General features: G+C 43.2%; 1 protein-coding gene across 4 annotated transcripts in view; it reads left to right on the top strand.

The window, feature by feature from the left end:
• The window catches only part of CCDC18 (coiled-coil domain containing 18), a 2,185,916-nt gene that overhangs the window by 1,861,488 nt on the left and 299,181 nt on the right, over positions 1-25,247 (top strand). For all 4 annotated transcript variants that reach the window (XM_069641832.1, XM_069641829.1, XM_069641831.1 and 1 more), the window contains one exon: positions 7,356-7,559. In XM_069641832.1, the coding sequence (XP_069497933.1) occupies positions 7,356-7,559 (204 nt within the window). The remainder of the gene's footprint in view (positions 1-7,355; positions 7,560-25,247) is intronic.

Consider the following 25,247-nt stretch of genomic DNA (forward strand, 5'->3'; position numbering starts at 1 on the left):
CATCTGTTCTAACTGTCGCACTGCCGAAGGGGAGCTTTTTCTGAATGTGCCCCTTGTAATACCCTTCCTTTTCCCGCTCTCCTGGCTGTCTAGTCTTCTTCATAGGGCCCATCAGCTTTCTTTACTCCATTCCCGTGAGCTCCTGCTCCCCGTTGCTCCACTGGGTTGGGTTCCAGTCTTTTTCCTTCTCTGCACTTCTTTGTGCTGCTTTGCCCGGTCTCTCGCAATCAGCCCCTTAGCTCTCTGTAGGGGTTGCTTCATGCTAGATCTTCCTATATTTCCCCCACTGCTGAGTCATCCTTGAACCCTCCGTGGGGTTCCTTTTCATCCCCCGGAAACTACTGTGCCTCTGGTGGGTCTGTACTGACGTGTTAGTCCTTTTCCAGATACCTGGGGAACAATCAAATGAAATTAAGCACTCTCCTCCCCTGCAGTATTGTCACCTCCTGGGTGTTCACTTTCCCGCCACACTCAATGCGCAGGGCCCTGCTATTGTCTAATGTGGATTTAAGGCCCTTCTCCTCGGCCTCACAGCCTTCCAGGGTTTGACTAAGCACTTATTTAGTACCAGCTGGCCGTGCAGTGCCTACTGCATTGATCACCTATGGCCGTATCCCAGCTCCCCCTCCTCCAGCACATCTGGTTCTCTTCTGTATCCCCCAGGGATCCCTCTGAAAATGTTTGCGTCACCTCCTTACGAGGTTCCCCTCCGGGCGTTTGCTTTCTCTCCACGTGTGCTAGTCTCTTCGGGTCCCCCGGTGGGCGCCTTTCATCTTTGCCGTCTCCTCCCCTTGTTTCCACTTGGTTGTAGTCCAGGTGGTCGGGGCTCCCAGACACTCCCGTCCCTCCAGCAGAGATCCCTCTCTGCGGTCCCAGCTCCTCCTCACCTGCTGCCTGGGAGCGCCCACACTCAGCCTGCTCTCTGCCTCACTGTCTTCTGGCCTTCCGGGCTCTCCCCGTCCTCTCCTGCGTTTTGCCACCTTCCCTGTGGAGTATGCCCACATTTCCCTGCTTCTTTCCTTCCTTCGTCGGCTCCCACTGGGCCCCGCTCCAGTCCGGCTCCCCTTTCGCCTCTCCAACGACGCTTCCCTGAAGGCACTCACTCTGGGCACAGCTCTCCACAACCGTTGCTCCTGGCTGCACCCTCCTCCTCCGCTGTTCGCTCTGGAGGCGCTGCCAGGACCAGCGGCGAATGCCGCAGACAAAGCCCGATCTGCTGGGGTTCTCCGCTCCCTCACTGGCACCCCTGGGATGCAGTCCTCCTTTTCTTATCCCCGACACGCCTCTCTGGTCGGGCCCAGGCGATTTGTCACCTCTGCTCGCCAGGTCTCCCAGTTTGCCTGCCTCCTCTGTTGTCGACTGGGTCCGCCCGCCATTTTTCCCAGTTAGTGGCCGTGGCTCTCGGACTACAGAACGTCTTTGTTTTCATGCACTCACTGGACTGCTGCACTTTCCCCTCGTTCCCAGCGGCTTTCTCCTCCTTTCTTACTATCTTTTACAGCAATTTTAACGTGTTTGGTGAGAAATTAGCTGTTTCTCCGGCGGGTCGGGACAGAGCGCCACAGTTCCACTACTGCTCAGCCCTCCATCTTGGCCACGCCACCTTTGCACTTATATATTTTCATAACATCTGCTGTACAACACAATTTCCTTTTAATGTATTCTTCCTGAAAGGCATTCAGCCATTATTTGTATTAACTGTTTCTATTACCTGTTTCTGATTGGATGGGGAGCATTGCTTAAATGTGTCATGGATCTCCATAGAGGAAAGGGATGATTTAGAAATCTATCTGAGAGCATCTTCAAAAATGATACATTTCTCTGCACTATCTTCACCGTGTTTGGGGACAGTGCTTTTCTTATTGAATGCGTTTTTTCTTAAAGGACATGATATTCCTAAAGCATATAGCTTTACTATCTCTTTATGTGAGAACAGCTAGATAAGTGCTGATGTGTGTCTTAGTGTATTGATGACGCATGCTGAATAATTTAAATGTTGCAATTCTCTGGGTACTGTGCTATCGGTGAGTTTGCAGCGTTCTTGGGCAAGTGTTTTCCCAGGTGTTCTAAAAAATATTTTCGTTCAGGGTTACGGTAGTTCGTAAACATATGTAAGACAGCTAATTCAGTCCCTTCCAGTATATATTCTTCTGTTGTTACTTCTAACATTGCTTGTTTATTCTCTGTCAGTGCGCTACGAAGCCCAGGTCTCTGATCACTAAGTGGACATGAATATTGCAATAGAGGGGGTATCAGATTTGGAAGTGGTAGGGGAGCTAGGTTGTATAGCTTTAAGGAGCTTTGGTCTGGGAGGTGCAGCAGGCCAAGAGTCGGTGCCTGGTACATGCAGTACTGGTTGAGACACTGCTGTCAGATAGGGAGATGGAGCAATCAGATGTTCTCATCTTTCACTCAATAGTGCATCCATTAATTTATTGGCTGTGTGCAGCTCTTCGGATGGGTATATTTTGCATATGTCTAACTGTATTATCATATGTTTGCAAATTTGCTTCTGTATACATTTGATGTGCTGGGTTGCTTCTTTGTGCCAATACCTGACCGCATCAAAAGCAGCCAGGCTAGCCTTTTTCTGCAATAAAGCGGACTCCTTTCTAGTTCAAACGACCCATAATCCGGCCATTGCAGATGCACTACATGTCTGGTCTGGCGATGCCAAATACTACTAAAAACAATTGCTCCTAAACAGTATTTTATGTACATTTCATATGAGGTAGAACCTTCAGGTGGAGCAGGCTGTCCATATTCTAACCCAGTGTTATTTTTTTCTGCAACACCACAACATTGCCCAACAAGTGTACATTTTACTGAACCCAGGCATTTTACACAAAATGGTATTTCTCTTCAAAAAGGCAACACGTAGTCGCACAGCTATGGTCCGGAACCCTCGTCGAAATGTTCGCTGGGCAGATAGACAGATGTGGATCACTAGTAGCAGCTGCAAGAAACTTTGTCTCAGATTTGGCAGGGATCACCTATACTCATTGGTCCCAACACAGTTGTGTCCTCGAAAATACGATGGATCATCCTCAAGAGGCCCCATGTTGGGCGCCAATTATAAAATCAAAATCTGGTAACTAAACTGCAAAAAAAATAAGAGACCAACAGACACGGATATGAGTATAAATAATAAAAGTGTATTAGCTTCAAACGGACTTGGGTTCCACCCAGCAATAGCTGTGCAGAAGTGAGTAATTTACAGAAGGAAAATGACATCCCTTTATGCACTCCAGTTTACATGAGTTCTGCTGCGAGTTTGATGTCATAGATGAGACATTTTACAGCTCCATGCTACGTATAGGGTTTTCTGTGAAAGATACATACATATATTTGTGAGTGATTTCATGGTCTGTACGAGCTAACTTTCTGACCTTGTAAGACAACAGACAGTTCATACTGAAAGGAAAACATTCCTACCAACGTTATTTTTTGTTTTTATAACCGAGAGTTACTTGCGCAGCTGCATTTTCTTGCAGTTTGTTTAGGGTAACACTTTCCTGGTACAAACGGAACAGACAACAACATTTTGATCGTGCTTGTGCAAGCTAAAGCTGTAATAACAATGAGCCCATTTCTTTGCAACTGCAAACTCAGCACTCTTGTAAAGCAATTCCCTGCAGCTCCAAATAGGAGATTTTTGCAAGATGGAGTGAGTACATGAAACAAAATAGGGACCCTTAAGGCTAACCTGAAATCATTGCATTTCCACAAGACCTGTTTGGCCAGGGTGCACTGCTGATAATACCACTCAAACCTGGGTAATGCTTTCTTTTTAACTAAACATCTAATGTAGGTGTCAAGAGGGAGAATTTCTTAATTTACTTTCCTGAATTCTTGAATAACCTCAATATCTTGAACTCAAATGGAACAAATGTTCTCAATGTAAGGGGTAAGCACTGCTTTTCTGTGAAATCTTTCTCAACAGATAGGAGGGAGCTTTTAACAGGTAGGTAAAGCTTTTACTAACTTTTCAGAAAGGGAGGGAACACTTAATTTAATTGCGAACAAGGGGCAAAAAAGCAAAGGTTAAGACTTTTTGTGGTGGAAAATGCGGCAGTTAATGTCCCAATGTTCTGGTTAGAGCTGAAGAATGATCAACTATTGAACCTCAAGAGGAAACTCTCCTTAAGCAGATAAGGATCCATGTGGAAAAGCAGCCTGACAGCAGCACCGAATGGAAGTAAGTTTGTTTCCTAATTCCCAGTGCAGTTGCGGTGTGCAATACCGGGGTATGTTCTAAGACCCAAGTCCTTCAGAGACTTCAGCCACTAGCAGACCGCTAGAATGGTGGCTTATGCAAGCTTTCCCACTAATTCAGCCAAAGGTCTGAGCCTGCAGTGCACTACATAAGGTGCAGGTTTCTCTAGTCGCTGTTATTGCTCACCTTATATGCTCTGTTTCTGCAATGTCCATGGGCTCAGGAGCAGGAATCTGACAATGAGGGAGGCATCAAAAGACCCCAATGATGAAAGATTATTTACTTTTGTTCCTCAAGACTTTACTAGAGAGAAGCTTTGAGTTGCAGCACAGACCCTGGTGCACTTTCCTGATGGAGAGATGGAACCAGGGCACTTGCCAGATTAAAAGAACCAATTCTAGCAGTCGGAATCGCTGGTTCGTTAATGTGAAGGAGGTTCCACTTCTGGGACAGGCGATGAAGTCATGGCCAGGAGCTGTAAAGAGACTGGGCCTTTGGCAGGTGAGCTGGCCTGGCATAGGCACACAAAGAACCCATAGCAAAACCCTCCTTTAATTCCTTCCTAGTGTTTGTAGTAACTTCCTGGTTACCACTTCCTGTTGCCAAACAGGAAGTTCATGATGATTCATGAGCTCTCTAGTGTTTGGGTGTGGCTGGCTATATAAGCCACACCCAAGATGCTTCCAGTGCTTTGTGTTGCTTACTGTGAGCTGTATCAGCAACACACTTGCCGTGCTCCGGATCATCCTGCTTCTGCTTACCTGCTCCGGATCATCCTGCTTCTGCTTACCTGCTCCGGATCATCCCACTTCTGCTTACCTGCTCTGGATCATCCTGCTTCTGCTTACCCGCTCCGGATCATTCTGCTTCAGCTTACTTGCTCCGGAAGAACCGCCGTTCTTACTCCATGCCGCAGCTATCTCCAGTCAAGTGGGGACTTCTACACCCGCACCTGTAAGAACAAAGAAGAACTGTGTTAACATGCTCTCATCAGTAACGCTGTACATACTCACCGAATCATCCAGCGATGCTGCAATCCAGGTCAGTTGTAGGAGCGCACAAACCCCTGCAAAAGAAAGAAGAGACGTTCATTGCGCTCGCCCCAATAACGCAGACATTTATTTCAATGCGCTTGCGGTGCATACTTACCAAAAGCCTCTGTGTATACTTACCCAACCACCAAGTCTCCCGTAGCACTAAACCCGGACTCCAGGCGCTAATACCACATAAATTCTCCTGCAAGGGAAAGGGAGAGACATTACCAGGTGCGCTCGAATTGAAGGCGCTGCGCAAACCTACCAGCAGCTAGCTTCTACACGCAGCGCTACTCACCCACAAAAATACCAGCAAACAAAGACAATACGGACAATTTGGACACTCAACATTCTCCGCGCAACGTTCACTTGTGGGAAGGACTTTCTAGCCAATGAGGAAACTGGCGCCTTCAAAACTCGGCCTCGCTGTGAAGGCATAAAACAGCACTTGGCATCTGAACTCAGCCTACATACATTGGCAATAATCAAATGAGTGAATCGCACCACTGCGAATGCAGGATGGAGTGCACACCCCACTTAAGATCAAGGTAAGCCCATAGGGGGACACTGCACACAGTAAAGAGAGGGGAAGGGCCCAGGAGAATCAGAGGGGAAGGGCCCAGGAGAATCGGGTGAATTCAGGTCTGAGTGTACACCTTGTATTTGACGGGTATTCCTCCGGGTGAAACAGGGGAAGTGAAGACTCGGGGTCAAGGGAGGCTCGTCCATCGCTCCTGCAGAGACGCAGGTGAGTGTGACAATACTGACTACGGATCTGTGGTTGCGAGCTGTGGTCCTGTGATCCGGAGGATAAATCGGGGGCAACGTGCTTGCCTTGGAAGCAAGACGACATGGAGCACCACAGGTTTGATCCCCAAGTCCGCGCTTAGAAACCTCTGGGTATTAAGCGCGTTATAAATAACCTATCATATAGCATGGGCCAGTGATACTGAAGAACAATGGGCCTCTATACAACCAGTGGGGTCCTGCCCGAGGGACATATTGTAACCCATAAAGATCTTTCTTGCACACACGCAGGACATTCCCGCATAGATTGAGGTTGGAATGTAACTGTGCTATCCTTTCATGTACGTTTTTCCTTTGCTTCTTGCCATGCCACTTGGTTACAAATGCGGTCCAAGTGATGCTGTTAGTCTTCATGTGATTGTGCAATGCTTATGTAATGTTTTAAACCAAGTACTTTAATAAAAAAAGTTTAAAAAAAGAAAGAATCTGGTTCAGACTGCTAAAGCCTGTGACACAGGGAGATGGAAATACTGCATCGCCCACTCTACGTGCACAAACAAGTCCCTTGACTCCTCTGGGCTTTGAGAAGCACAAAGACTACCTCCATTTTAACTGTCTGGAGAAAAAGAAATTACCCCAGCTAGACCAAATGGTTTCCCATGGTGGAGGCCATTTTGCACAAAGAAAAGCTGCCCCCAGCCTTAGCCACATGACTGACAGGAGTGGATGAATACCCCTCAGATTCTCTGGGAAACCATTGAGGTACTACTATCTATTCACCCCTCTTAAGGCTGAGCACAGAAGTACACAACACCTCTCCCATAGAGGCTATGAATTAAGCCTGGCAGGGAGGAAAAAGGGAGTAAAAAAACAAGGAAGTCAGCAAATTGTACAAAGGGCAACACCACATTGGGCAAAACGACGACTTCCCACCTGGTAGGTGGTACTTCTTCTAGCATGAATGCTGTACGAATGGCAACATGGTTTAGCTGGAGTACTCAAAACCTTGCTATTGCCTGCTAGGTATTTGTTTACTTCAGTGAGTTGTTAGAAATTGTTGCATTTGTGTGGCTGGGACAGTACCTTGTCTGTTGTGGGGGCCTGCCAAAGGGGGCTCGCTCAATGTTGCTTAAAAACCTGGCAGAAACAAGATCCAGTGTTTTCTGTCTGTCATGTTTCTCTGCTGACAATGCACACAGCTACTTATCATAATGCACCCCCTTTATTAAGCATTTATTTGTGGCTACTATTTCCAGATTGTCAGCAACATTTCAAGAAATGTCCCTAAAATGAATTTCTGCCCAAGTGAACTGTATTGTCTTTTGAAGCTGAAAACCACACTTTATCACTGCTTGTAGATTATTAAAGACCATGAGCAGTGTATTAAAGATCAGCACCAGGATGCCCTAGATGCCAGTCAACCGTTACGGGAAGGGAGAGAGCAGATTCAGAAGTTAAAGTTGGAGCTGATGGAAACCCAACACCAACTGGTTCAAGTACAAAGAGAGACAGAGTCACTGAAACACAAGCTTGAGGAAGCCAATCTTCTTAACCGTGAAAAGGTAATCCATTTGTTACTATGTCTGCTTCTAATGGAAGAACACTCAAAATATAAAACGTTTTAGTTTGTCAAAATAAATATTGACTACATTTTGTTATGAGTGGAAAATAACACCTGCACCTCACATGTGTATGAAAATGTTATAGAAAGCCTAAAAGCAGTTAGGTACCCAAAATTCTAATTTTTGTAGCAAATCGTTTACTATTCCCATACAAAATGTGTAGAAACGTTTGCAACATTGTTGTATCCCATAGTGCTGCCAGAGCTAGACTAAGCATGTTGTCTTGAGAAACTATGCTGTTTTATTGGTTCAAGAAAAGGTAAGGTTGTTGAAATGTTTGGCACCCTTAATCTATTACAGATGTTATGGATCCGGACAGTTATGTTTCAAAATTAAGATTACATTTCCCTTTGACCAAAGCTTAACGTGAGCAGAATCTTTTCAATAGAAACTATAGCGTGACCATGAATTTGGAGTCATTAAAATGCCTAAGATCAAATGAGGAATGTTGGGAAGTTAAAGTCCCATGATTAAGAAGAGCAGCCATTGCTTCCTGTGATCTTCTTACGACAGAATATGTAACATCCTGCAGAACAGAAATATGTCCAGGCATGTTTGTCTTGAGATTATCCATGGATAGTGAAGGAATCATTTTTTTTTAATTTCATGTTTTATAGTTTGTACACAAACTTTTAACCTTTCAACTGATCTTTCCTGTATTTACTGTTTGCATTTAATAGATAAAAGAAAAGAAAATAAAAAAGAACGAAAATTCATTGAAGGTCTGGGATTTAGGATGTCTGTAGAGTGTCAATGTCTAGTTTCATCATATTCTCCCAGTACTGCATTGTCCTGAAAATGAGGGGGAAATAATCTGTTCGCATTTCTCTGTGGGGTCATGGTGAATTAGTTAAGGGGGGAGCATCTGACTGAAAGATTTCCTTGTTTCAAGCAGGGATGGACAGTTGATGTAGAGGTGGTAGAGTGATTCATTCGCAGTGATCTGCTCGCAGAATCTACAGAATCTTTCTTCCTTTGGGATTTGTCCGGTTTGTGCTAGATATTCTCTAGTTGGCAAAATGTTGAAGCTGAGGAATGTCTCTGGTTCGTTTGCAGGGGAATATTGTTAAGTATTTGGGGCGTTCATTGAGGGCTCTTGTCTGATAGTGCCTGTAGAGTGATAGTTTGTACTTGTTTTTCTTTTTGCTCGTATGGATCCAGTCTAGTTCTCGGAGCAGTTTCTTTGCTTTCATCGGTCTGTTTATCAGCATTTCAGTACTTATCACATGGATTTTAAGTATTTGCTGGCAGAATTTTTTCCATTTTGTTAGGGTGGGTGTCATGGATTCCTAAGGAGAGTTTCTGAGAATTCTGATTGCCGGGATGTCCATCATCTATTATGGTCTTTCTAGAGAGAGAGAGATGTGCTTCCATGCGTTTAGATAGTCTAGTGTCTGAATAGCAAGTTCTGTGCAGATTCTGGTTATTGGGTATGATTTAGGGAGGGATAGTATTTTTCTCCAAAAGATACCTTCTAAGATTGCCCATATTTTTCAAAGGAAGTTCAGTAGACTCTCACTTCCATATGTGAGTATGGGTGCCACTTTTTGTTTGTAGAAAGTTAGAATCGGGTTTAGAGAGAAGTGTGTGTATTTCTTATGAATGATTAGGCCTTGACGTGCGACTGAATGACTCTTACCTTTTAGATGCTCCATCCAATGGACTTCAGTTTCAGATTGATTTAAGAGGATTCCAAGATATTTTGTCGTTTGAACTGTTTCAAGGCGTTTTTCATCTAAAGTTGGGTGGTAGGTTTTTGCTTTGTTGTTTTTCTTTGAAGTGAGTGACATTATTTAAGTTTTGAGGTGTTGATTAGCATGTCATTATCTTCAATGTATTTTCCTACCACCTGTAATCTTCTTTGTAGGCCAATCAGAGTCTTATCGAGTAATAACAGTCGCCGGCATAGAGTATGCATGGTGTCTGTGTTCCTTTGATTTTAGGAAGGTATGTTACAATGTTGATCTGACAGGTCTTGATGTTAAAGAGATAGAAATTAAATAATGTAGCTGCTAGGGAACAACCCTGTTTGAGTCCTCTGGCTGTTGGAATGGTCGCCGAGACAATACCAGATGATGTTAAACGCACTTTGACTGACGTGTTAATGTAGAGGGCCTTGTTTGGGTTTAGATTTTCTAGAGGGCATTCCCAGGAGCTTAATTTATTCCAGAGTTCGTTTCGATTAACACTATCGAAAGCCATCTGTAGGTCCGATGAATGCAGCATGGACATGGGTTCCGGTTCTGTTAGCTTCATGTTTGACGATGTTCAGGATTGTGAGGTTTATGTTTGTTCCGGCATTCTTGACAAATCCGGTTTGATGAGGGTCATATATGTTGGGTTGTTTTGCCCATTCATTCAGTCTTTTTAGAAGTATGGAAGCAAATATCTTGCCTAAAGGGTCAAGCATTGGCAATGGTCTGTAGTTGGTAGCAAGGTTTTTTTCTCCTAGTTTGTACACTGGAATTAGGGGGGCAGTTTTCCAGGTTAGAGGGATGTATTTCTCTTCAGAGATCAGTTTGAATAAGTTGTTGTTTGATGTTATAGTTACTCAGCCCGTCCGGGCCGGTGCTCTCGAAGAGGTGATGTGTTTAATATGATGAAGAATCTCTTCTCTGTCCCGTAAGCTCCACCACTCCTTTGTCGTGTTGCTAGTGTCTTGCATCTGTATTTGGTCACTGTAGAGTTTGGTGAAGTGTTGTATCCAGTCTCTTTCAGATACTTCAGATGACATACGCGCTTGAGTTGAGTCGTTCTTGTTCAGCAGTTTCCACAGCTCTCTTGTATTTTCATTTCCGAGGATTTTGAGGACGTTTTCGGCATCCTTCTGGAGGAGGATGGATTTTGTAGACCTCATCCAGTTACGGTGTCTCTGTTTAGGTTCACGGATGGTTTGGTGCTTTGTGATCTAATCCGATAGCATCACGTATTTGTTTGCGTAGTAATTTTTTTCTGCTGGCAATCAATTCGCAGTATGAATGGGTGTTTTCTTGCGTGATCTTTTTTGAAGCTCTCTGGTTGATTTGGTAGGGGATCAGGAGCCATTCGTAATTGATTTTTGCTGGCTTAGAGGAAAGGTGGAGTGTTTCTTTCATCGACTGTACTTGGGAGTTTGATATTCCTAGGCGATTCGATGCTGAGTTTATTTCCAAGTTGTTGGTCTTTTCTTTGTGTAACAATTGGTCATTACAGGACCAGGTGAGGATTACTTTGGAGTGGTCACTGTGATTCGTCGGGATGACGGACAAGGTCTTGGATGATTCGATGATCTGGCTAGAGGCGTTTATGTAATCAAGATATGCCGTGAGGGCTCCTCTAGACCATGTGTGTTGTGGTGGTTGGTCTCCCTTGATTCTTCCGTTCAGTAGTGTTAGGTTTCGAAGTTCCATCTCCTTTGATTCGACCAGGATTTTGTTTTTTGGTTTGTTTTCAACGTTGGTGTATTTTTTTCCCGACGCCTCAAAGAGATGTGTGTTCATGTCTCCACAGAGGATCAGGTTTATTGTAGGGTATTTGATTATGAGATTGTCTATGTTGGTTGTGAGGTTGTCTAGGAATGTGGAGTTTGCTACTGATTTTGAGGTTATCACCATGTTCTAGAATGGTGATTTGTATCCAGTTATAAGGGTTGTGCGTTTCGGTTAGATGAAGATTTGCTTTTATTTTCCAGAGAGTCATAAGGCCGGTTTAGGGTCTCCCTTTTGCCCCAATAATTGCTGGATTGATACAGTTCAGGTAGCCGTCGCAAGTCGGTTTGTGTAGTATTCAGGTTTCTTGTAGGCATATGATTTCATAATTTGATAGGTCTTGGTTTCCCGTTTTATAGAGGTGGGAGAATCCTCTAGTGTTCCAAGAGCATAAATTGATCTTGTTTTTGGTTTTCTTGGATATTGGTTATAGGCGCATCTGTGTATTGGGTAATCGTTTTCTTTGTCGGCTCACGAATGGGTGAATAAGATCGATAAATGGCTCTGTCGTGATCAACCGGGCTTCTAGAGCTTCTGTAGTGGCATCCTATTCTTTTTTGTTGTATTTTTTTCGGATTGCTGCCTTGAACTTGGTCACTTGTATTTTTTTCATATTTTTGGTGGTGATTGTTGATCTAGTTGTTTGCTGATTTGCAAGTAAATCCTAGTTTGTTGAAATTATTTTTGCAATGTAGTATCCCAGTTCGGGAATTTGACTAGTTTTATGTCTTCTGAGATGAGCGTTTCTAGCGTTACGTGTAGCAGGCATAGTAGGTTTGCCCTGTTCATTATGAGGCCATCATCTGATTCTTTTATTCTTCGTAGCGTAGCTATCAGGTTTTTCTGTTGGCATGTAGCGTCTAGAAATACTCGAAGTTTTAGTAATTTGGGCCGCCGGTGGTTTGCGGATTCCGGTTTTGCGGTACAACTTTCGTTCGTTGTTTGGTGAGTGTAATTGTTTATCGTTGTATCGTCATTTTTCTTCAGTTTCCGATATTTCTTCGCAGGATAGAATATCACTTACGCTTGGTATAGTCTGTCCTTTGCTATATTCATCAATTATGTAGAGGGATGAGCTTTCTTTCGGTGGAGGGATTTCTCTTTCATTAGATATGTCGAAGGATTTGTCATAAATTGTGAGATTTATTAGGGCATCCATAGTGGACTTGTCTTCTGCTGCTTGTTCTTTGAGTGTTTTCTGATTCATTGTCCTTTTTGTATGGTTCTGCTTTGGGTCTGGTTTTTGTTGTGTGTTTTCGTTTTCTTTCTGGTTCTGGTTGTGGCATGTTTTAGGTGGAAAAGTCAGGTTTCTCAGAAAGGCTTGTGATCCTTTTTTATTTCCGTTTACATTCTTTTTTTTAGTTGTGCCTCGGGTTTCTTTTTTTGGTCATCTATTCTTTTTTGTACAAGTTACGAAGATGGGAAAGGATTCAACTTCATTAACTGGCAGTGAGGTCAGTAGTGGTTGAGCTTGGGTATTTTGTGCAAGTTTGATTTCTGGTGGTTTGATCGTTTTATTAGCTTCGTTGCTTATCCTGTTTTCCAATGTCAGGATTCTTGTTTCCAATTGTTTGGGAAGGTCATGCAGTTTTATTTTATCTTCACAGCAGTCGTGTGGTTGGTCTCTTGGTTGTGGGTTTAGTGGGATGCGGTCTTGGTGTAGTTGATGGGTGTCATGGTGGGGCTGGTTGGGAATTGACTGGTTTTTAATTTTCTCTTGTTGTTTGGTTGAAAGTAACTTGAGTAAGGTGGTAGTGAGTTTTTTTTTTGTTTGGTCTGTTCTTGCAAGGTCGAATAAACTTGGTTGCCATTTGGCAGAGGTTTCGGCCTCATGATCAAAGCATGTTTGAAGTTTTGTGATGAATGTCTCTGTGTATATTTGCTTTGTATGAATTAATGCAATTAAAGTTGCTTTGTCTTGCATCGTGTCTTTTAGCAATTCATAGAGTGTAATGAAAGGAATCAATGCTTGACTTGAAGCTGCGATCAGGGTGCTCTGAAGTTCAGCCATTGTTGTAGGTATGGGCTTATCAACCTGGTCTGCTGTTAGTTCACATTGGCATCTCGTGTCTTCCTGTTGGGTGGGGGAGTTGGTTTCATTGTGTCCGGTTCAAGAGAGTGTCATTGTTTCTTTGAAGGTGGTGATTTTCGGGACTATTCGCTACAATTGCGGCACTACTTCTGAGGGGTTTGGTTTGTTGGTTTTCGCCGTTCGGTCTGGGGGTTCCTTCTGGATCGTGTAGTTCTAGTCTAGCTGGTAGGAGATTTCCGAAAATCGTCTCGCGTTTTTCTTGGCTTGTCATGATTGATTCAATTTCATTGATGTCAAGAGATAGTCTTGTTAATCTTTGCATTCTGGGTGAAGTATTGATGTTTTTGTGTTTGAAGGATCCAGAGTGAGATAAGGCATAGTTTTGATGCCAAATTTTGTGTGCATGTATAGCTTTTATCTTCTGTTGTGTGAGTATCAGTTTCTCTTTCCCTTTGGTTTTTTGTTCATAGCGGTGGGATAGAGGTGTTTTGGTGAAGGTGTATGCGCAGTATTCTTTCGTTCTCTCTGTTTTGATTTTTTTGTACGAGGATGTTAAGTTTGATTCGTGGCTGAGTGGTTGATTCCCACACTCGGGTGTTCCTAGTTCAAATTCTTGTTGTTCAACTTGAGATCCTAGGTTTCCATTATTTGTTGGTAGTGCATGAGTCTTGCTGTTGCCGTCTTGATGTTCTTTGGGGGGGGAGTCGGTTAAAGCGATGTTTGTTTTTGTTTCCAAAGATTTAGTTGGGTTACCACTGACATTTTCTTGTTTCCGCTCTGTTTGGAGGGGAGTCTGATTAAGTGGTAAGTTCATGGGGATTTATTGAATTTTATGCGGAGCATTAAAAGTATTGTCAACAATGTTGATGATGGGAGTTTTTTCTGGTTCTATAGTGGGTTGCAGTATGGTGCGATGTCTCTTGAGCGGTCCTGTTGAAGCTACCATGGTCAGAATTGGTGAAAGAGAGTTCTCGGTAGACTAGGTCTTTTTAGATGTCAACGGCTGGTTAGGAGGATGGCAGGTTCTTTTTCAAATGTTTTTTTTAATTTCTTTTTTTCAGTTTGAGGTTGTCGGGTTAGGTTAGCATTTAGCCCGCAGTCCCCAGTATGCAGTTTATAGCAGGGGTGGAATTTGAGTGCAACGTCACAGTTCCAATGGTTGGGCAGTATTGCTTGAAGTTGTCGGGTCAAAGGCGCAAGGCCCGCAGTCCTCGATGTGCAGTTTCTAGTAAGGTTGGAATTCAGATGTAGAGTCACAGTTCCAATGGTTGGGCAGTATTGCTTGGAGTTGTCGGGTCAAAGGCACTGCGTGTGCAGTCCCTGTTGTCCAAATTATGTCCAAATTGTGTCTTGCGTACGAATTCCGTAAATCGGTAGTTGAATGATGGTTCTTGTAGTCTGGTTCTAGTTGCTTGCTTGCTCAAACACAGGTTGGTGCTCAGGATTTGGTTGGTATGTTTTTGGCTAAGTAAGTTGTAGAACAGGAGCCGATTGCCTGCAGTCCGCCAGTTATGTTTCTATTGGGAAAGGCGTGATGTATTGGATGTGCAGGAAATTTGAATGTAGCTTATTTCAGGTAACAGTGAAAGATAACGGCTCAATCTAATCAGTCGTGTGTTTCTGACGGGTGGGGGGATGAGATGAGGGTAGAAAGTTTTCCCACTCACGCAATTTAGAGGCTTGAATAGAATTGTCTGAATGCGGTCATTTGTCACTGGCGCGGTTGCTTACCTCGGGAATCCAGGGGCAGTCGCTTTTTTTTTTTTAAACAATTTTATTATTTTTGTTAACAACACTCCAAACATTACCAACCGTCACTTAGTTCTTAAGGTTGTGGCATACAGTGACAGGAGCCAGCAAAAACAGCAGGTGAGGAAGCGCCCTTCACTTGCAGCAGGATTAATGCTGCAAGGGCGGACTTGCTCAACATTTGTACTCCAACTTCCTGAATGGGCAGAGTTCTCCTTCCTTAAAGTGGCAAGCAGTCCACGGCTGAAGGTGCAGCACAGGAAACAGAATTTGCAGCAAAAACAGCAGGTGAGGAAGCAGCCTTCACTTGAAGGAATAATTATTCTCAGACAATGCATGGACAACCATATTTTAAAGTGATGTTCTAATCTACCACTTGAATTCATGCTTTGGAAAGTTTCAAAAAGTTAATTCGTAAAATTGAGCTGAAAAACATAACCCAGGGTTGGATTCATTCACAAGTAGAATCTTTCTTTCATGATACTAGTTGACCAGTTCTATTCACCTATGTAGACATGTCCATGGTGATGAATGCCTAGAGCCTATAGTAGATGTTTACACAATTTCAGGATTTGCAGAGTTTCCTTCCACATTCTGGATCCACATGTGTGGCCATTAATGCGGTTAGAGACTGAAGTTGGTTAACTTTCTCTCTAGTGCTCATTCTAGGAACATAATGTGAACAAGATTGGATATTATGGCAGCAATTGATAATAAGCAGACAGCTTTCTGGTGAGGTTCTCTAAAAATGCAAGAGATGCAGGTATATCCTCATCCTTGCTTGAATTGGGGGAATAATGTTTTATAAGGAAATTATTACTGAAAAGTACTCCTACTGCCTCTCCTTTTTTTGAAGTAGGTTTGCATTGCATGTCTGTTATGAAGCCCATTTAAAACATCTTTTGTTTGGTGATCTTTCCTTCAAGACTTAATTGATTGCGCAGATTGTTCTATATGGAAGTTTCTTCTGCATATTAAGTAATGTCTTATAGACCTTGATTTAATTCTCCTTTGGAATGACAACTCGGTCATATGTGACATGTGTACTGATATTAAAGGCATGTTTAATGAGTTGGCTCTGTGCCGCTTTGTCTGGCGATGCTATTCATGCCCTCACTAAACACCATCATATATTCTTAAAAATCCCACTAGACCTGCAGGAGAATTCCTTAGTTGACATACTCAACCTAGGAGAAATGCACTTGCCCCATGGTGATGGGTGACAAAATATTAACCAGTTTTCTGTAAAATGGTGCATGCTACCATAAGCATACTTCATATTTGGCGCAGTGCTGCCACCCAAAGGCTAGCCATGTATAATGAAACTTGACATTTACTGCCAACAAAGTTTGTTGGCAGTAACTGTAAAATAAAAGTTTCAAACATCCTCATACTGGCCAGCAAAGTTGAGTACCATGCAAATGGTACTCACCTTTCATAAAATCTTCTCGCTACTTTGAGGGGGCTGGTCAATTTGTGAGCCCTGATTATCTTTTATTTCAAACAATGTGAGGGAGTGAACCTTATTTTGGCAGGATAAGTAACACATGCACACAAATGCTTTTTGTCAACTTCAGGTTGAAAACTCCACCACTTGTTATATTTTACTACCAAGAGGTATTTTGACACTTGAATAAGTGGCCCTATTGCTCTGTTATGGGCGAGTCTGAAAACTACTTTGTATTGTTCTGTCCTATATACAGTAGGTCAGGAAGAAACATATTTCTCCTCATTTGATCAAAAACTGGATTGTCTGGATTTTGGATGCTACTGCCTCGTTTTTTAAAAATTGCTACTCTCCCCGATGTGCATGGTTTATCGATTCCAAATATGTGCCTGGTTTTTCAATTCCAAATATCTGAAGTTTAAAAAAAAGTGTTTGTAGGATTGATATAGATGTTTTAAATACGCCTTTTTAGATATGCAAAGGTTTTTTTTATAAATATTGTATGTATTTATTGAGGTTAGATGTGTATATCAATGTTATGTGCAATTGTTTTCGATGTTTATCTTTTTATTGTGTAGTATGTGATCTTGTACTTTAACAGAAACTTATTATTTCTGAATTAAGGATGATGATGTATATAGTCCCCTTGTATGATCTATATTTGCTTTTGGTGGCACTCATGGGGTGATGGACCAAACCTCTTCAGCTCACTTAAGAGGGCATGGTGGACTGCACCGCCAGTTGTTGGGGACACCACCTTGCCAGCATTGATTAAGAGGTATCCTTTACTATCTACTCTTGGCTACAGTTACTTGGGATGTGTCTGCATAACCAACAGATAGTGGTACACTAGATGTTGTGCATTACAATAATTTTACACTTTTGTCAGAGAATACATGCCCCTGTACAAGCCAGTTTTAAGATCCATTTCTCTGAAACCTGGCTGTCATGTCATGCGCAAAAATAGCTCCTCTGATGAAAGTGCCACTTAAGCTTATACAAGCAAGAAGAAGAATTGTGTTGCCCACAGTGAAGTCGGTGAAAGCCACATCAGTTCTCCTTTGCTAGTCAGACTCCAATTGTGGAACTTTCTTGTTGATGCCAACCTTGTCAGCCTAAGTCACAGGAGTGCCAAATGTGTTAATGATGCTGTTCAGAGAGCAGTTGTAGAGGTACAACTTTTACCACTCTTCAATGTAATCCAATAAGTGGGTGCTGGAAACAGTCAACCCGAGTTATGCCCTGCATTTTTCTGTTAGCACTTGTACATCTCCATTATTTAACTAGAACTGAAGCTCTTTCGCTTGCCAAATAAGTATGGTGTTTGATTTTTAAGTATAAGGAAGCAATGTACAGTGGATGGCGAGTATGGATTGTTGGAATATGGTGGTCAGCTTTTGGTGGCTTCTGTACCACCTCGCTGTTGGTGTGTAGTTAGTAGTGGTTATCAATGGCTCCATAACACGTTTGCAGTTTGGGCAAAGTGAATATCATACAAAGAGCTCTGTGAGATATTTTTAAAATGCTCAGAAGAGCAAGATGCATCAGATCACATTTCTCCTCTTTTCTTTCTCTTTTGCTGCCTATAAGGGTGTCGAAGAAGGAAGCTGACACAAGGGTGGCATGATGGTTTCTATTAGCACTTTATTACAGTAGAAAGAAACCCTCACTATGCCTATCTTCTAAGAGGTGTTTCCCTGCCTCAAACTAATACTAAAGAATCTGTCCGAATGTTCGTCAAAATCAAACTCCACCATCCTCTGTCACAACCTACTTCCATCTACACTACAACTAAAGAATAATCCAACAGAAAGTTCCTCCTCCTCCAAGAGCATGATCCCTTCTCCTGGTATTCAGGTGGTGTCCCAAAAATGTTCTTTTGCAAAAGGATGTCGGTGGGGGGGGGGGGAGGGAATGTCTCCCTTTCCCTGACTTGTGATTCCAACAAAACCTTTGTGCAACTCAACTTTCGGGACCAGGTGAATGACTCCCTTCTCCTGCTATTGGTCTGCACACTCCAATATAGTTCACAACAACACCAGAGGGAATGCCTCTCTTCACCTGGCGTCTCTTGGGTATATTAAAAAGGACTTCAGTTTATTCTCCAGGAGAATGACTCCCTTCTTCTGGTGTTTGAGAGTTTGTCTCCTTATCTTTCAACTTGATGTTTGTTTTGCCACTCTCCCGGTATTAGCAAAGTCTTTTTCTGGGTTTCAACGGACCTATCTTTCCCACTGTGATGAACATGTCCTTGTATGTCTGCTTCACTGGTTTTGGTGTCCCAGAACCTTCTCTGATTGTCATTGGACACATGCCTGTCACTGTGACGAGGATCCTTTCCTTGGATGGCCAAATCTTCACTTTGGGGGGACTACCATTGAGATGAGAAAGCTTTCTTTGAAAGCACACATCTTCACTTTGAGGTTCAGTGGCCTTGGGGCTACCGCTGCGATAAGGAAGCTTTCCTCTGATGCGCAAATCTTCAGGTTGACGTTCTGTGGCCTTGAGGCTCCTTCTGAGATGAGGAAGCTCTCCTCGTATGCACAAATCTTCACTATGTGGGCCTGTTACCCTATTCACGATGTTCAACTCATCACAGGTTAGCCAGAGGCTAAGCAGAGACCCTCTTACTGCCCCTGTGTCCTTACCTGTCCACCCGTGCCATGAGCTACCTTCTCTGGGCTCTTGGCATGTTTCCAGTTCTTCCTGCGACTGCAGTTAGCAGCTCGTCTGCTTCACACATCCAGGCTGTCCCTTGGACCTTTCTGCGGCAGCTCCGCGGCTCCTAGCTTCTTCCCTGAGATCACGCCACCCTCTCCCTCAGCTTGGTTGAGTGTTGAGTCAGCTCCTGCCAGACCCAACAAGGACCCCCTGAGCAGCGCGCCGGCAGCCTTTTTCCTGTGTCTCCAGTCTGCCGACAGGATTTGAAATTCCCACTCTGGATGGTTTCACACCTGTTGCCTCTACCTGCTTTGCTTGACAAGTTCTTTAGTCCATCGTCTCTTCTTATACATTGTTGCCAGTCCCGCCCTGTCAACTGTCAAAGTCCTTTATTTCTTTTGCCACTTTGATGTTCACACCTCCTAGGGGGCCACCCCGTACCAGTACTAGCAGAGTCTGTAATCTTCATGTTTTCTGTGCTCTCCTTCCTCCTAGTACTTCTGTATCCCAAGTACGACAGTAATACATTGGTATGCGCTCAAGGAAGTGGCTGAGAATGGAGAGGGAGGTTGGGGAAGGTTGGGATGTGACGCCTTTCAATGGGCTGTACCCTAGATGATCGTCCTTGTCCCCATATCGCAAGTTCTTCCCCATGAGGTCCGTCCGCATTAAACCACCCTTAGGAGGACTATTGGGTAACGGTCTCATCTCCCTAGTCTCATAATAAAAGTGCTCCGCCTCAGGAGAAGAGACGATACCTGGCGAATCGTCAAATACCCGATACCACTACTCCCACTTCTCCAATTGCCCCCTCCACTCCCCCTCTCGCTCTCAAACACACACACACACACATCTCCCTCCCTTCCAGCCTTTGTCTCCCTCCCTCTCACACTGCCTCCATCACTGTGGCTGTCTCTCTTTTTCTCGCTGTGATGCATCATGTGCACAGGGGTGTGTGTGGGTTAGCTGACATGCTCTTTTAGGGTCAGGTTTTCATGGATTTTAATATGATAGGCCCTCTATCTAATGGCACTGACAAGTTAAGCATGTCTAGTGCATAAAGCTAGCCTAAGGAATTTCCATACATCACTGTTTGGTTTCCTTAACTTCTGAAGTACAGCCATTCTTCCATAGCCGGTCAATGATAATCAGTTCTGGCACTAAGAACGTCTTCTCTTAAGGCAACAGGCTTCAGATCCTTTCATCCACTTAAAGAGGATTGTTTTCCTCGCCCTTCTATTTCTGATATTGAGGCACCTATGCCCTTGCATATTTGGCTTCTGTTTACCATGAAGTTTTATCAACAGAATCTTTAGGTCACTGCTCCTGCTAGGAAAAATGTGTGCATATTTTAGTACCACTACACATGTGCAGTTACTAATTCTAAAACTACATTCTGAATGTATGTACACTTACCACAGCGAGGAATGGTTGCGAGCGCTAACCTTAGCAAGAGGAGCGTATGACTACTCCATGCTCTGCTCAGCGGTGCATCGGGAAATGACACGGCCGGGAAAGCAAGTAGTATTAGTATGACGGACATGGCGATATGTGAGTGTGGAGTTTGAGAGGAGGATCAGGAGGGAGAGGCCTGAGAAACTGAGAGGGAGGCAGCAAACAATCCAGCAAGGAAATTAGCAACTCTGTGAAAATTTGAGCAACAGTGGCTGGATCATGGAGCAGCTTAGTGAGCCAAAAGCAAAATGAAGTTAGGTGAACTTAGCGGATAGTTTCTCATGAGCGAGCATGGGAATGGGAGCATTGAGGGTGGATAGGGAGGAGGGAGCCAGGAGTTGTGGGGCACAGCATGTTTGCTAAGGGGAGGTGGCATAAAGGGGGGTGGCCGGGAAGAGCAATGAGCAGGGTAATGGTCTCCATTCAAGATGGGCAGAAATGTTGTTTTTCATGATGGGAGTTTTGCTTAGACAATAGTGCCGGGTGACGTTCTGAAAGACAACTCCCTGCAGTGGATGTTGGATACATCATTGGGTCCTGGAGAATGCCATTTGTCCGCTTTAGGTCTCGGTGGATGATTCTTCATGACCCACCAACCAGATGCTGGCATTAAAATAATGATATGTGAAAATATCCTAGAAACCAACTGAATAATAAAATATTTGTATTTATACACATTTTATAAAGCGCCACTAACCCAGAGGCCTCTCCCAGAATAGAAGGAGAAAGATGAAAAAATTAACCGACACTTGCACTGTTACTTTATCAAAGGGAAATGTTGGACAAATCTCACAAAGCGGTTGGCAGACCGTTCCAAGCTTTAGGTGTCCAAACAACAAAACTAATGCCTCCAAATGTATTTAATTTGAAACGGGGTTGATCAAGAAGAGGACTGTGTTTTGATCGTAAAATTCTCTTATAGATTGTTTTGTGAATGCAATCTTTCAGATATTGGGGGAGGGGCGTGCCTATGACACATTTGTGTGTAAGTGTAAGAACTTTGTTGAATTCAGTGCTCTTCAGGCAACCAGTGAAGTAGGCACAGCTCAGAGGTGACATGATCTTTGATTGAGCCCATAAACAGCTCCAACAGCACAGTTTGGGGCTATTAGTAGTTTCTTTAAATTGTTTTTCAATGTGCCAGCCAACAGACTGTTGCAGTAATCTAATCTGGAGTTTATTAGGGCAGTCTCTAGTACTGCTCCATTTTCCAACTTGGGATAAGGTCTTATTTGTCTGAGCAGTCTTTTGATGTACATGCACGAGGAACTGACAGAATGTACATGGTTAGTACAGGTTAGCTGGGAGTCAAAATAGGCTCCCAGTGTCTTTACATGAGGGAGACTTGTATGAAACAGCAAGCAATGGAGAACTGTGAATAGCGGGACTCAGGTTTTCTAAGCCCAGGACCAGTACCGACAATAGAAAGCACTGTTTTTCCATCATTAAGAGCCATCAACTGTGGGCCATCAAGGCTTGCATTAGGACATAGATCTTGATAATTGCCTGTAGATTGTTATCATAATCTCCCGTAAGCTTAAGTAGTATTTGCGTGTCATCGGTGTAGCTGGTATATGATAAACCAACGCTATCCAGCAAATCGAAAAGAGGCATCATATAGATATTGAATAATGAGGGAGATGAGCATGATTATTGTGTAACCCCATATTCCAATTTTACTGGATCAGCCTGGAAGTCTGCCACGGCCACTCTTACTGATTTAGTAACCCAATAAGATCTGATCTAATCCGCTGCCCTATCAGAGCATCTGACCATGTGGTGAATCTAAATGGCGACCTATGATATATAACATAAGTACGATATTTTTAAGCCTAGAGTTAACATTGCCGGTCAACATTGTGACGTACATACTTGAATCATTCCACCGCCATTCTAGCCTCTATATGTCAGATACCAGGATGGCACAATGGCGGAAATCCTCCTGTACTCCCCTTTTAACCACTAGTTAAACCCAAGATAAAACAATGTTTTGCTCTATTTTGTACACTTCATGTTTTCACTCTATGTATTTTATTGACTTGATAAAAATCATCATTACTCTAAATATTTTACTTGAGATTTACACTGGCCAGTGTCTAAATTAATTCTGGCAAGTATAGTCTTTCTGTCATAGAAACCTGTAAAATATCTTCAAAACGTTTCCTTTGATAGCCTTACTAACAGGTGGTGTTTAGTTCACAGTGGGAACTTAATTTGGTCTTTGCTTGACCCATAAGGGCTTCCTTAGTCCACTAGTGGCACGTGTGTTAAGTCTAGCTAACATGACGATGGTTTCGCTAGTTACTGTTATTACTGCTATATGGAAGAATGAACTTGAGGCACTGTCGCTCTCTGCCCTTTTTAAAAAGAAATAAGGTAGTACTCAGTTTTATTCCTGAAGTGTTTGCCCAATTCCATCTACTGCAGGAGATCTACCTGCCTGTGTTTGTTAGTGTGCCTCAGAGCAGCGGAAAATGCTGTGTGATTGAATTGTGCATACCTAATACCTACTGTGATGGCTCACACCTGCATGTTTCATTTAAAAAAAAAATGTTATCTATGTACTTGGTTGACATATACAATGAAAAACAAATCAATATCATGTACTTGCAAAGGTGCTGTAATTCTGTCCATTGATACACACGTAGTTAGTCCATAGAAGGTAATAAATGGCATGTAACAGTATGGAGCACATCAGGCCTTGACGCTGGGGAGGACAGAAGAAGTAACATGAGACAGCAAATATGCACAAAAATATAACTATGTCTTTGATGGAATTGGTTGATGACAGCAAGGATACATACAAATCTCCTGTGTTATTTGCCCAAGTCCAGTCTTTTAGCCAGTGCTTTAGCTGTGGGAGTGGAAGTTGCTTCCATCGTTGAACTATTATCCATGATATTGACTGTAGTAAGTACATTCTTAAGAATGGAAGAGGAAAAAAACAAGGAGGAGAAACCAGATGAAACAGGCTTAAAAGGATGGCTTTACTCAAGGGCGAGTGTGAATGATAAGGTAATAGAAAAAGTGGTGAACTATATAGTGGAAGAAAAGGAGATTGAAGAAGTGGGTTTGAACTCACTAAGTGATATGATTCCAGCCATGAACAATGTAGTAGAAAGTGGATGTGGGTGTAAAAGCTCTTCTACGGCAAGTAGTGATATGAGGTTTATTGAAAGTGAAAGAACTACACATTGGCTGGGAAATTGGGAGAAAATCACAGTTAGAAAATGTGGAAACCAATTCTGACATGAAAAGGAATAAGAGCATAGGGGTTGTTAACTCCTCCAGATTTGCATCCCTCATGTTTGAATCCGTCATCATGATGATAAGAATGTGCCACTGAATAGGGCTACAATTCTGTCACTGCTTTCAATCATACTAGACCTATCTGCCATCTCTTCGAAGGACTTTACGTTTGTTCATTTATATGACCATCAAGCTCTGGGAAAATGTTTAGTTCATTTTGTTTCTCACTGTGTGAAAAGCATAGTACTAAAGGGGGTTTGATTGCTATGAATGTAGCTTGGTAAAAGGCAAAGAGGGTAAGAAGAAAGTGATGTCGGAGGTGTTCACAGAGAAATTAAATATAAAATCCACTGAGAGTGATGGATTTGGTAGGCAAGTCACTATGGACTTTGAACCAGCGAGCTGGGCTTTGTTCTCATCCCTATTCAAACACATTGCAACAGATTAGAAATATCGATAACAAATATGAATAGGATATTATATCTTGGAATACACGTGGTCATAATAGTTTTCTTGATGAGGAGATGAGTGCTGTTTTTTCAAGATATGATTGTGTTTTTGTTCAATAAACATGGCTATGTAGTACGCCGATTATAGATGGTTTCACGATGTTGAATGTTGGTATGAAAAAAGGAAATTGACAAATTACCTGCTGCAGACCATGCTGCTCACTCACCTGCAGGATGAAATCCTCATCCATCCATGGCTGGAACTACTTTACCTTCTGGGTGTGGCCAGCACCACTCCCTGGGACTGGATACTGGAACTATTCTGGAAGCTGGGACTTCTTTCCTGGGCGAGGCTGCTGTGGAAGGAGACACCTAAGCACTCCAGTAGGCTATTTAAACCACGCCTGATCAGAGCAACGTGCTTCGCGTTATTCTGCAATAGCAGCAGGACGCTCACCGTGTCAGCTCCAGAGAATCTTCAACTTCTGCATCTAGGGAAGAGAAATCTGTAATCTTACCTTCTGAAATACCATCTTCGTCTTCTGCAGCATCTGAGAAGGGAAAAGAACACCAGGTTAGCACGAGATAAAAACCAGCGCAGCACTTACCCAGTCCATCGGTGCATCTCAAGCCACGGGCTGCAGCTTTCCATTTTTCGGCACCCTGTGGAAGCAAGGACATTGGTTAGTAAACCTCTGTGAAACTTTCCTTACCTGCGCTGCATTCTTCTCGCCTCCGCCGACGCTGCTACTCGCATCTGCAAAACAAAAGGACATCATTAAGAAATACAAAACTCCATCTATACGCACGTGTTTTGGGCAGCTCTCATCTTTATCTCTCCTCGGCGCATTCCTTGACATCTATTTTTTTACCCAGCTGCTTCTGCTACCTGAAAAAGGAAAAGAGACATTAAGAAGTGCTTTTAACTTCGAATTGACATTTTCTACTTACTTGCCTGCAATACCTTCACCATTCCATCGCTCTCCGGACCTCCATATTCAAGCAACCGCCGTTCGTGCTGCTAACGACGGCCTAGCTCCAAACTTTCATCCTCTGCAACCAAGAGGCTGGACAATTAACCAGTGAAGTAACTGGCTTCGGCGCCCCTGCACAGACGCA

The sequence above is a fragment of the Ambystoma mexicanum genome, chromosome 1q, assembly GCF_040938575.1.
Source record: "Ambystoma mexicanum isolate Mex_15411 chromosome 1q, UKY_AmexF1_1, whole genome shotgun sequence".
In the NCBI taxonomy this organism is placed as follows: domain Eukaryota; kingdom Metazoa; phylum Chordata; class Amphibia; order Caudata; family Ambystomatidae; genus Ambystoma; species Ambystoma mexicanum.